This window comes from Triturus cristatus, chromosome 2_2 (assembly GCF_964204655.1).
Source record: "Triturus cristatus chromosome 2_2, aTriCri1.1, whole genome shotgun sequence".
Classification (NCBI taxonomy): domain Eukaryota; kingdom Metazoa; phylum Chordata; class Amphibia; order Caudata; family Salamandridae; genus Triturus; species Triturus cristatus.
Genome location: NC_140582.1, coordinates 1090643879 through 1090656436, shown reverse-complemented (window position 1 = coordinate 1090656436; position 12558 = coordinate 1090643879). Strand labels below are relative to the sequence as shown.

The 12558-nt window shown below is 49.9% G+C and overlaps 1 protein-coding gene across 1 annotated transcript in view; it reads right to left on the bottom strand.

The window, feature by feature from the left end:
- The window catches only part of KDM3A (lysine demethylase 3A), a 390851-nt gene that overhangs the window by 194961 nt on the left and 183332 nt on the right, over positions 1 to 12558 (bottom strand). The window contains exons 12-18 of the mRNA XM_085642629.1: positions 8507 to 8721; positions 7803 to 7955; positions 7532 to 7627; positions 7123 to 7250; positions 6152 to 6359; positions 5435 to 5604; positions 4930 to 5166 (exon numbers count right to left, since the gene is read on the bottom strand). Coding sequence (XP_085498755.1) covers positions 4930 to 5166; positions 5435 to 5604; positions 6152 to 6359; positions 7123 to 7250; positions 7532 to 7627; positions 7803 to 7955; positions 8507 to 8721 — 1207 coding nt within the window. The remainder of the gene's footprint in view (positions 1 to 4929; positions 5167 to 5434; positions 5605 to 6151; positions 6360 to 7122; positions 7251 to 7531; positions 7628 to 7802; positions 7956 to 8506; positions 8722 to 12558) is intronic.

Below are 12558 nucleotides of genomic sequence, written 5' to 3'. Positions count from 1 at the left end.
AGAGCGAGAGCGAGAGCGAGAGACAGAGACAGACAGAGCGAGAGCGAGAGCGAGAGCGAGAGCGAGAGCGAGAGACAGAGACAGACAGAGCGAGAGCGAGAGCGAGAGACAGAGACAGACAGAGCGAGAGCGAGAGCGAGAGCGAGAGACAGAGACAGACAGAGCGAGAGACGGAGACAGACAGAGCGAGAGCGAGAGACAGAGACAGACAGAGCGAGAGACGGAGACAGACAGAGCGAGAGACGGAGACAGACAGAGCGAGAGACGGAGACAGACAGAGCGAGAGACGGAGACAGACAGAGCGAGAGACGGAGACAGACAGAGCGAGAGACGGAGACAGACAGAGCGAGAGACGGAGACAGACAGAGCGAGAGACGGGCAGACAGAGCGAGAGACGGAGACAGACAGAGCGAGAGCGAGAGCGAGAGACAGAGACAGACAGAGCGAGAGCGAGAGCGAGAGACAGAGACAGACAGAGCGAGAGCGAGAGCGAGAGACAGAGACAGACAGAGCGAGAGCGAGAGCGAGAGACAGAGACAGACAGAGCGAGAGCGAGAGACAGAGACAGACAGAGACAGACAGAGCGAGAGACAGAGACAGACAGAGCGAGAGCGAGAGCGAGAGACAGAGACAGACAGAGCGAGAGCGAGAGCGAGAGACAGAGACAGACAGAGCGAGAGCGAGAGCGAGAGACAGAGACAGACAGAGCGAGAGCGAGAGACAGAGACAGACAGAGACAGACAGAGCGAGAGACAGAGACAGACAGAGCGAGAGACAGAGACAGACAGAGCGAGAGACGGAGACAGACAGAGCGAGAGCGAGAGCGAGAGACAGAGACAGACAGAGCGAGAGACGGAGACAGACAGAGCGAGAGACGGGCAGACAGAGCGAGAGACGGGCAGACAGAGCGAGAGACGGAGACAGACAGAGCGAGAGCGAGAGCGAGAGACAGAGACAGACAGAGCGAGAGCGAGAGCGAGAGACAGAGACAGACAGAGCGAGAGCGAGAGCGAGAGACAGAGACAGACAGAGCGAGAGCGAGAGCGAGAGACAGAGACAGACAGAGCGAGAGCGAGAGCGAGAGAGAGACAGACAGAGCGAGAGCGAGAGACAGAGACAGACAGAGCGAGAGCGAGAGCGAGAGACAGAGACAGACAGACAGAGCGAGAGCGAGAGACAGAGACAGACAGAGCGAGAGCGAGAGCGAGAGACAGAGACAGACAGAGCGAGAGCGAGAGCGAGAGACAGAGACAGACAGAGCGAGAGCGAGAGCGAGAGACAGAGACAGACAGAGCGAGAGCGAGAGCGAGAGACAGAGACAGACAGAGCGAGAGCGAGAGCGAGAGACAGAGACAGACAGAGCGAGAGCGAGAGCGAGAGACAGAGACAGACAGAGCGAGAGCGAGAGCGAGAGACAGAGACAGACAGAGCGAGAGCGAGAGCGAGAGACAGAGACAGACAGAGCGAGAGCGAGAGCGAGAGACAGAGACAGACAGAGCGAGAGCGAGAGCGAGAGACAGAGACAGACAGAGCGAGAGCGAGAGCGAGAGACGGGCAGACAGAGCGAGAGACGGGCAGACAGAGCGAGAGACGGGCAGACAGAGCGAGAGACGGGCAGACAGAGCGAGAGACGGGCAGACAGAGCGAGAGACGGGCAGACAGAGCGAGAGACGGGCAGACAGAGCGAGAGACGGGCAGACAGAGCGAGAGACGGGCAGACAGAGCGAGAGCCGGAGACAGACAGAGCGAGAGGGGGGCAGACAGAGCGAGAGACGGGCAGACAGAGCGAGAGCCGGAGACAGACAGAGCGAGAGGGGGGCAGACAGAGCGAGAGACGGGCAGACAGAGCGAGAGCCGGAGACAGACAGAGCGAGAGGGGGGCAGACAGAGCGAGAGACGGGCAGACAGAGCGAGAGACGGAGACAGACAGAGCGAGAGGGGGGCAGACAGAGCGAGAGGGGGGCAGACAGAGCGAGAGGGGGGCAGACAGAGCGAGAGGGGGGCAGACAGAGCGAGAGGGGGGCAGACAGAGCGAGAGGGGGGCAGACAGAGCGAGAGGGGGGCAGACAGAGCGAGAGGGGGGCAGACAGAGCGAGAGGGGGGCAGACAGAGCGAGAGGGGGGCAGACAGAGCGAGAGGGGGGCAGACAGAGCGAGAGGGGGGCAGACAGAGCGAGAGGGGGGCAGACAGAGCGAGAGGGGGGCAGACAGAGCGAGAGGGGGGCAGACAGAGCGAGAGGGGGGCAGACAGAGCGAGAGGGGGGCAGACAGAGCGAGAGGGGGGCAGACAGAGCGAGAGGGGGGCAGACAGAGCGAGAGGGGGGCAGACAGAGCGAGAGGGGGGCAGACAGAGCGAGAGGGGGGCAGACAGAGCGAGAGGGGGGCAGACAGAGCGAGAGGGGGGCAGACAGAGCGAGAGGGGGGCAGACAGAGCGAGAGGGGGGCAGACAGAGCGAGAGGGGGGCAGACAGAGCGAGAGGGGGGCAGACAGAGCGAGAGGGGGGCAGACAGAGCGAGAGGGGGGCAGACAGAGCGAGAGGGGGGCAGACAGAGCGAGAGGGGGGCAGACAGAGCGAGAGGGGGGCAGACAGAGCGAGAGGGGGGCAGACAGAGCGAGAGGGGGGCAGACAGAGCGAGAGGGGGGCAGACAGAGCGAGAGGGGGGCAGACAGAGCGAGAGGGGGGCAGACAGAGCGAGAGGGGGGCAGACAGAGCGAGAGGGGGGCAGACAGAGCGAGAGGGGGGCAGACAGAGCGAGAGGGGGGCAGACAGAGCGAGAGGGGGGCAGACAGAGCGAGAGGGGGGCAGACAGAGCGAGAGGGGGGCAGACAGAGCGAGAGGGGGGCAGACAGAGCGAGAGGGGGGCAGACAGAGCGAGAGGGGGGCAGACAGAGCGAGAGGGGGGCAGACAGAGCGAGAGGGGGGCAGACAGAGCGAGAGGGGGGCAGACAGAGCGAGAGGGGGGCAGACAGAGCGAGAGGGGGGCAGACAGAGCGAGAGGGGGGCAGACAGAGCGAGAGGGGGGCAGACAGAGCGAGAGGGGGGCAGACAGAGCGAGAGGGGGGCAGACAGAGCGAGAGGGGGGCAGACAGAGCGAGAGGGGGGCAGACAGAGCGAGAGGGGGGCAGACAGAGCGAGAGGGGGGCAGACAGAGCGAGAGGGGGGCAGACAGAGCGAGAGGGGGGCAGACAGAGCGAGAGGGGGGCAGACAGAGCGAGAGGGGGGCAGACAGAGCGAGAGGGGGGCAGACAGAGCGAGAGGGGGGCAGACAGAGCGAGAGGGGGGCAGACAGAGCGAGAGGGGGGCAGACAGAGCGAGAGGGGGGCAGACAGAGCGAGAGGGGGGCAGACAGAGCGAGAGGGGGGCAGACAGAGCGAGAGGGGGGCAGACAGAGCGAGAGGGGGGCAGACAGAGCGAGAGGGGGGCAGACAGAGCGAGAGGGGGGCAGACAGAGCGAGAGGGGGGCAGACAGAGCGAGAGGGGGGCAGACAGAGCGAGAGGGGGGCAGACAGAGCGAGAGGGGGGCAGACAGAGCGAGAGGGGGGCAGACAGAGCGAGAGGGGGGCAGACAGAGCGAGAGGGGGGCAGACAGAGCGAGAGGGGGGCAGACAGAGCGAGAGGGGGGCAGACAGAGCGAGAGGGGGGCAGACAGAGCGAGAGGGGGGCAGACAGAGCGAGAGGGGGGCAGACAGAGCGAGAGGGGGGCAGACAGAGCGAGAGGGGGGCAGACAGAGCGAGAGGGGGGCAGACAGAGCGAGAGGGGGGCAGACAGAGCGAGAGGGGGGCAGACAGAGCGAGAGGGGGGCAGACAGAGCGAGAGGGGGGCAGACAGAGCGAGAGGGGGGCAGACAGAGCAAGAGGGGGGCAGACAGAGCAAGAGAGAGAGACAGAGCGCAAGAGAGAGAGAGACAGACAGAGTGCAAGAGAGAGAGACAGACAGAGCAAGAGAGAGAGACAGACAGAGCAAGAGAGACAGACAGAGCAAGAGAGAGAGACAGACAGAGCAAGAGAGAGAGAGACAGACAGAGCAAGAGAGAGAGAGCAAGAGATAGAGAGAGACAGAGCGAGAGAGAGAGAGAGAGAGAGACAGACCAAGAGAGAAAGAGAGACAGACCAAGAGAGAAAGACCAAGAGAGAAAGAGACCGACCAAGAGAAAAAGAGAGACAGACCAAGAGAGAAAGAGAGACAGACCAAGAGAGAAAGAAACAGGAAGAGAACTTACCTTCCATGATCAGTTCTTCCTTCTGCAAGAGGAAGCTTCAGGGAAGTGCTCTCCTCCCTACCCCCCCAATCTGCTCCAAATAATAGCCATCATATCTAGAGAGTAGACCAAACAAATTGGCAATCCAGCAGTGGCAGAACTCAAAGCCATGTTCTTACCAGTTGTATTGCTATTCTTGTGCTTCTGACCTGGAGGAGAAATATCTCCTGTAGCCTTGGCGAGGCTCTCTTTCTGACAGTGTGTAGTATCAGAGTCATCCGGGTCCTGGCCCCTGATGTAAAATGGGTTGTCTATGGCAGCCTTATATTTTCAACCTGCGGGAAGGTGACTAACCTTGACTAGGTCCATGAATCCATCTGTGCTGTATTTCCAATGCATGTTTTAGCCTTCAGAGACTAGACAAATCTCTGGCTTTCATGTTCTGGACCAGGTTGTCCTCTTCCTCAACCACGAAGAGCTGAGGTTTACAGTGTTGTGCCATCCTATGCATGACTGCATGATTGGCAGCGTCTCATGATTCAAAAATTAATTGAAGAAAAGCAACTTGCATAAGTCTGTGCCCAACACTAGATGGAATGAGTATACATCTTCTACACGGGGTTGACCTAATGATTTAGTCTTCCGCATCATGGCTGGGAACTTTGGTTAAACTTACATTACAATACACTACACAAAAAGAAAGGCATACAAGTTCAAACAACAATTTACCTGTCCTTGCTTCCAACACTCCCGAAACACGTTCCAATTGTTCTTATGGGTGGGATCCTGCAAGCACAGTAGCCGGTTGTCGCACAGCCAGTAGTGAGGGGTATCAAAGCCCATTAGGCTTGATTGTATTGTTAATCCTTCAGGTTTCTTCGCTACTTCTGTGACCGTTTTGTTCTTTACTAGAGAGGTAAAGATGTCATCCAGTATTTTTGGTGTACTCTTCAGGCCATTATCCACCTAGATTAAAAAGAACAAATCTGTAACAAAAGAAGACTAAAACGGATGTGTATGGTACAGATTTGTAAAACAGAATAGATGCTAAATTACACCTGGTTGGCTTTTTCTACACTGTGAGAACATTTTTGTTTTCCCACGTGGCATACTCCTCAACATTACCCATTGCTCATTCTTCCTCAACCTACCTGCAAACATTCAGTGCACAGAAACCAATAAACTCACGAGTACTACATAAAACTGAACATTCAAAAACAGAAACTACGCTTACCTTCGCACCACTGGAGTTCAGAAGATTTCGCAGGAAGCCAGAACCATTGCCTGGGACAGGACTCAGAATGGAACTATTGAATGTATTTAGCGTTGATGCTGGTTTAGTCAAACTGGAGAAAGAGGGGAAGGCTTTGCTTTCCGTTTTAGAAGTAGAAGAGAGTGCCTTTTCTGTTTTTGAAAAAAAGAGATTGTTGCTTAAAATTAAGATGCTCTCAACCTAAATGGCAGTTAAGTTAAAATACTGCCCTAAAGTATATGCAAAAGCAAACCCCTGGAAAGGACCCTTCTCACAGACCCAATGAAGAGTTTACTGTTCAAGTACCAATGTGCCAAGCACCATGCTGCTCCTCAAGTGGCCAAAGCGGAGTTCTGTACTTCAAGGGAAGTCTGGTAGTGTCTAAGGGAAGTTTTAAAAGCGCTCACTTCTTTTCTAAACTCTACTAATGTGTAGCAACGATAAGCTTGTATATGTACATAGAGGGCAATTTAATCCAAAACTGAAATAAAAAAAAAGCATACAAAAAAGTTGTTTACATTCCAGGTCCAGCACATCAAACAAGATACCGATTATTATGTTTCTCATACACACAAAATGCAGCATAAACACCACATGTTCACAAAAACACACCCAAGTCAACACATCACTGACATTTAAAGGATGAGAACGAACCAACGGTCTTTAATAATATCACCAACATTTTTCCTGATCAAATACCTTTGTTTTCCTTGTTTGTATTTCCATTTGTTAAATCTGCCAGCCAACTTAGAGGACTAGAGTTGAAGAGAGATGCCGGTATACTTCCAACTGCTGGTTTTAAGGGAGATGCACAGCTAGAAGCTACTGAATCTTGAGAAACACATTTCGCAGGTTGGCCAGTCATTACCGGAGGTGGCGTGGTGGACTTCTCAGTAAATACAACTTCCTATTAAAAGAGGTAAAATACAAAAGTTTATTGGTTACTCTTCATCGATAAATGGAAGCCACACTGCCTGCTGAATAGGATCTATACGAGTTAGGAAACGGTGCATATTCCTTATTTAAGAGGATCAAATATACAGTAAGTTTGTGTGCGCCGATATATACAGGTCGACCTTTAAGAAATGCATTGATTTGACATCATGCATTTACATTTCTCCACTACAGTGGACAGGCTTCATGCATTTTCAGCAGAGGATCCAGACAAGGGATGATCAAGTGTTTTTTTTTATCAGAATGGAGAGAATGACTATCAGTATATTTTCCAGCTAACATACAGCTTTATTGGGAAATTGCCTGGGCACTTCCCAATGAAATGTAATTCTTAACAATGCATCCTTGAGCACAGCCATGGGAGGTTACTGAAAACAATCTGTGCCATCCCTTACTGGCAGGTTCAAACAATTGTTGAAGTGTAGTTCTCCAATCATCGAGACAAAGGATCTTTTAAACACCTCGCCTAAGTACTGTACCAAGCAGGGAAAAACCTATCTGCAGCAAAATACGACAGCAGTGGAATAAACCAAATATTAACATTCTCCAAGTCACAAAACAAAGCATGTGCAAAAAAATGAATTGGCCCAACCATGCCCTTCAACATTACAGCAACTGAAATTTATCATGAAATTCCCTATTATCAAATTGCAAAGATGCATCAAGAAGAAGTATATGTCTGAAAAAGAAAAAAAAGCATCAAAACTGTAGAATACCTCCTTCACTTCCTCTTTTGGAGCAGTCTTTGATAAGATTTTGAGGTGTCTATTCGAGCAAGGACAATTAGATTTGATTCCCCACTTGCCTCGAACAGAGTGAACAACATCCCCAACATCAAAAAGAGCTAAAGGGAGGAGGAAATGGAATAAACAAAATATATAATTACTTTCAACCACAAGGTACACTATAGAGAATAATACAGAATTTAAGTCTACTGCAAAATACAATACTTTTAATGCTGCTAGCAGGCCGAGGCACTGACAGTTCAGTTTATCAGCACTGCAGGGTAACTGGTGGCCACGTGCAGCATATTCTGCAACTAGATGTTGCACCTGGAGCCATGCCTTCTTTTTTTAGTTTTTTTAGCTACAAGAAATAAGTGGTGAACAATATAAACAGAAGTACCTGTTCCAGGAACAATTTGCGTCGGCATCAGGTTCTCCGGCTCATGTAACTGCCCCTTCACACATTTCAGCCAGGCGAAAGTCTCAATTTCACTTTCTACAAATAAATATTCACTGGTTAGACATTGATGTAATTTAGCAGATTCATAGTGGGCTCAATTCCACCTTTAGTCTGCACAAAACATTTTTAGTTTATCGCAAAGCGACTAAACTGCTCATTCAAAGTGAAGACTCATGACTGGCTTTCTCTGGAAAAACTATGGTTTTATTACCTGGGTGAAAAGTTTTCTTCTTTAACTTGTAACAGTCCACACAAACTCCGAACCCACACTTGGGGCACACCCAATGTAGATTAAAAATGGTGGTGTCACAAACATCGCACATTTCACGTACACCTCGGACAGCACGTTTCCAAACTACTTGCTCTAAAAAGGAAAAGGCAAAGATGGAATGGGGAAAGAAAATATGTTACTTTGGAAAATTAATTTACAAAAAGGAAAGCACAATAAACCAAATATCCTTTGTGCAACAGAGACTCCACCTTGCTTCTAGTTACCCACATGTGGACACCTCAAATCCCACATCTATAAAGGCCATGTATGCATTTCAGCTTCCCATTTACAGACCGCCCTGTTCACTAGGTTGTATGACAGACTGTTGCACTGTGACAAGAAGCCGACAACGATTAATGGCTTTTCTCTATAAGTATTGGTTCAAACCAGCAGAAAAGCTGCTGCAGTATCAGCAGGCATACTGAATAGATCTTACTCTCCATCAGAACACAATCAAACTGGACTATATCTTTAACTTGTGCTGATTTTTAAAAGTTGTCCCTCGCTGCAACCCTGCCTAAACAGTGTATATGACTCAGGAATTTGCAGAAATCAAAACACTTCTCAAAGGTCAAGCAAACAAACATTCCTAACGGGAATTAGCACAGGGGCAACTGGTACTACAGAACAAAGTTTAGCCTTACTGTGTGGCGGTATTGAAGTCATGACCTCCTTCTCGGACATCACCAGCTGACAGACATGGTCTCCAATATTAGCAAGAATGTATTTTGCAGTTTCCAAATCTAAGTCAACAACATTTTTTGCTAAAGGCAGCCACAAGCCAATAGCCTCAGAATCATATTTGTTGGGCGTCATGAAACCGTCTTCACGCAGCAATTCATTTTTATTAAACTGCAATCTGCAAAAACAAAATAATGCTTAGGTAAACTTTTATTTAATTATTGACAATTTAACATGAGCAAATCAATTAGCCCCTGAAGACAAATTATTCTACTCCACAATCTCCCTGCTGTTACAGTTTCTTTCACAGAAGCACTCCATTCAAATACTGTTGAGTAGCACTTTCGTAGCTCAGTCTCATCCTCACTGTGTAGAGGTGACTAGCAAATAGTTTGTTGACCCTACTACCAGAGTCTACAGCAAAGATGCATAGCAGTCACTCAATAGACGGCAGTACTAGATCCTGCTGGGAGTTGACGATGCACAGTGAAATGGGCCCCGTGTTTAGGTCGAAGCCAACTAGGCAGCATAGCGGTCTTATTTGCTAGAGACATATTGGGGTGTAGGAAGCCGGCTCTTTATATAGTGGACCAAAAATAAGTACAAAAAAAGACCATAAAAAAGAGGCCCAGGCAAACCTCAAAGGAAATTACAGAGGTACAAATGACACCCTGTCGGAAAGTAGCCCTTTTTGACATGATGTGATCGACTGGAATTGCACTGGGTTCCTCCTAACTAGGTTCCGAGTGTCAGATATTTCACAAAACTGTACAATGTTTTCCTCCAATTGGTAAAACCTTTAGCACCTCCCTGCAAGTCCCTTAGTAAATGGTAACCCCGGTACCTAGAGCATGAGGTACTAAAGAGGGACCCCTAGGGGCAGCAGCACAAATTGCTCCACCCTAAGAGACCCCTCACCAAGCACATGCAGGGCCGCTATTGCAGGCTGCATGTCTAGGTACACACAAAAGTGAAAACATGACCTGACACATCCCAGAGTGCCATGTCCACCAACACTGCATGTAATATTTGAAAGTGACCCCTACTGCAGGCCTGATAGCACCAAGGCTGGACGCAGAATATTAAATGTGAGAGCATACTTGCATGAGCAGATATGCCCCTGTGCTGGCCAGCCCCAGATATGCCCCTGTGCTGGCCTGTCCCATTACTGCCAGTACAAGTGACCAAGGAGCCATTTTAAAACATGTGCTGGACACTGGTGAAAATCTCCCCAGCTACATGATGACTTCACTGAAGATAGGGATGCTTGGTATCAAACATCTCGTATTGGAAAACCCACACGGATTCCCCTGATGGATTTACTAATACATGCACGCAGAGGGCACCTTAGAGGTGCCTCCTGAAAACCTACCATCCTCTGGTGAGCTCCCTGACTGGTTTCTGCCAGCCTGCCACCAGAGACACTGTTCTGACCCCCTAGAGTGAGAGCCTTTGCACTAAGGAGGCCCAGAACAAAAACCTGTCCAGGAAGAGGGTCCTTCCACAAGATGACCTGCTGATTAGTCTCCTCTGGATGGAAAGCTACAAAGAACTGCCTCCTTTGAAATGAGTCTGGCTCCCTTCACAGGAGAGGAAGCTACCCCACCCCCCTCTTTGTACTGGACCCCCTTGGCACCCGAACAGATTGAAAAATTAGCTAGTCAGGTGGGCATGCCACCTCCAGGATAGTACCAACCCTAAGAAATGCGTTACTTACCTGTAACTGCAGTTATCCGTTATTGGTATCTTTCGTAGATACTTCTACGGCACTGTTTGCAGGTGTGCCCATCACGGAGGTTTGCAGAGCGGCAACATGGACGCCGCATACATTTACCAAACATTACTGTTTGGATACAGAATTCACGAAAGATGCTGCAGTGGGACAGGCGGTGTTGCGCCATCTATTTCGATAAGGTGAGGCTTCCTTCCTTCCCACCAACCTTTCTCTTGTTTTTACACGCACATTTCCTTATCACTTTTATACCTTTTGCTACACTTGCAACTTATTGCTTTGTTTTTTAATGTTGTAATGCATGCATTTATATATACATAGATATGTATGTATTTGTTAACCAGTGTTTCATGTTCTTTATGCAAAAGGAAATGTGCTTCTCATTGCTCTCTACTCTGATTCAGGCATGTGAATCTATGAAAGATACTCTAATACTGGATACAAAATGCGTTACTTACCTGTAACTGCAGTTATCCAGTATTGGTATCTTTCATAGATTCACATGCAACCCAACCCGCCTCCCTTGGTAGGGCTCACCTAGTACTCTTAGTTGTTCCTCTATATAGCACTGTGCTTACGAAAATCTGAGGGGCTAGTGCTCCTTCCAGGAAGGTTCCAGGGGGTGGTGGCGGCTGATTGGTTGCTCTCTAGAGTTTGGTCCTTATTACAAAAGGACCAGGATATGTTACTAATATGAGGCCTTTGGCCTATTACTCTGTATGTCTAATGGGACATTTATTTATGTACCGGGGACTCCCATCCCGACAACGGGGAATGATTCAGGCATGTGAATCCATGAAAGATGAAAACAAGTTACTTACCTGTAACTTTGGTTCCCCAGTATTGGTAACTTTCATAGATTCTCATGCTTTGTATCATTCCCCGTCGTCGGAATGGGAGCCTCGGTAAACAAATATATATATATATATATATATCATAACCATAGAAACAAAAGAGAAAAATAGGCCTAGGCCTCATCTCCTTTTGTAGTATATCACCCTCTTTGTGCAAAAGAGCCCAAACTTTTGCCAGGACCAATCAGCACAGCCTCTGGAACCTTCCTGAGAGAGCTCAGAGCCTCAGATTTTCGTAGCCGTTGTGCCAACAGCCACTACCTCAGTAAACCGGCAGAGCTTTCCCAGGGGAGGTGGGTGGGCGCATGAGAATCTATGAAAGTTACCAATACTGGGGAACCAAAGTTACAGGTAAGTAACTTGTTTTCTTACCCCAGTATTGGAACTTTCATAGATTCTCATGCTTTGTATCAGAATAGTAAGCAGTACATCAGAAAAACACATTTGGAAGACACATGGCCTTACACAACCACCTCAGTGTACATGAAAAAACAATCATTACTGAAACCAAATGTGCTTACCAGGATGGAGGGATTGTAGGGAAAGCTCACCTCTCATTGAAAAAGATTCCGGAGGACTGCTTGACCAACAGCAGCTTCATCTCGTCCCACCGATTCCAGGCAGTAGTGCTTCGTGAAGGTGTGTACACTGCTCCACGTTGCTGCCCTGCAAAATGTCCTTGATCGCAACTCCAGCAAAGAGAGCCACTGAAGACGCCATCGCTCTCGTAGAATGAGCCCGGGCCCTTTTATTCAAAGGTTTGTCCGCAGCCTGATGACAGTATTGAATTGCACTGGAGATCCAGCGGGAAATGCCACTCTTGGCGAGCGGCAACCCCTTCCGTGGTGCACTGTAGGCAATAAATAGCTGAGTAGATTTCCTGAAAGAGCGTGTGCGCTCGAGATAGAATTTCAGACATCTCTGGACATCCAAAGAATGCAATGTTCGTTCCGCCTGGGTGGAAAGACGCAGAAAAAAGGAGTTCAAAATTAAGGGTTCATTCAGATGAAACTCCGAAGGCACCTTCGGGATGAATTTTGGGTTGGTTCTCAAAATCAGCACATCCCTCTTGAACTGCAGAAAAGGCTCCACTATAGAGAGAGCCTGGAGTTCACTAACCCTCCTAGCCGAAGTTAATGCCAAGAGAAGGGCTAGTTTCCACGACAGGAACTTCAAGTCCGCCTTGTGAATTGGCTCAAAGGGCGCTTTCATCAGTTGAGCCAGTACTAGGTTAAGCTGCCAGATAGGAGGGGGTGGTCGGACCGGAGGATACATCCGAAATAACCCCTTAAGTAAGGAACTGCTTAACAATCCTTGCGGACCATAGAGATGGCCCCGATGTCTTCCGTCGAAAACGGGATATGGCAGCCAGATGTAACTTGACAGAAGAGTGTGCCAGACCTGATTTAGCCAGACAGGATGTAAGGCA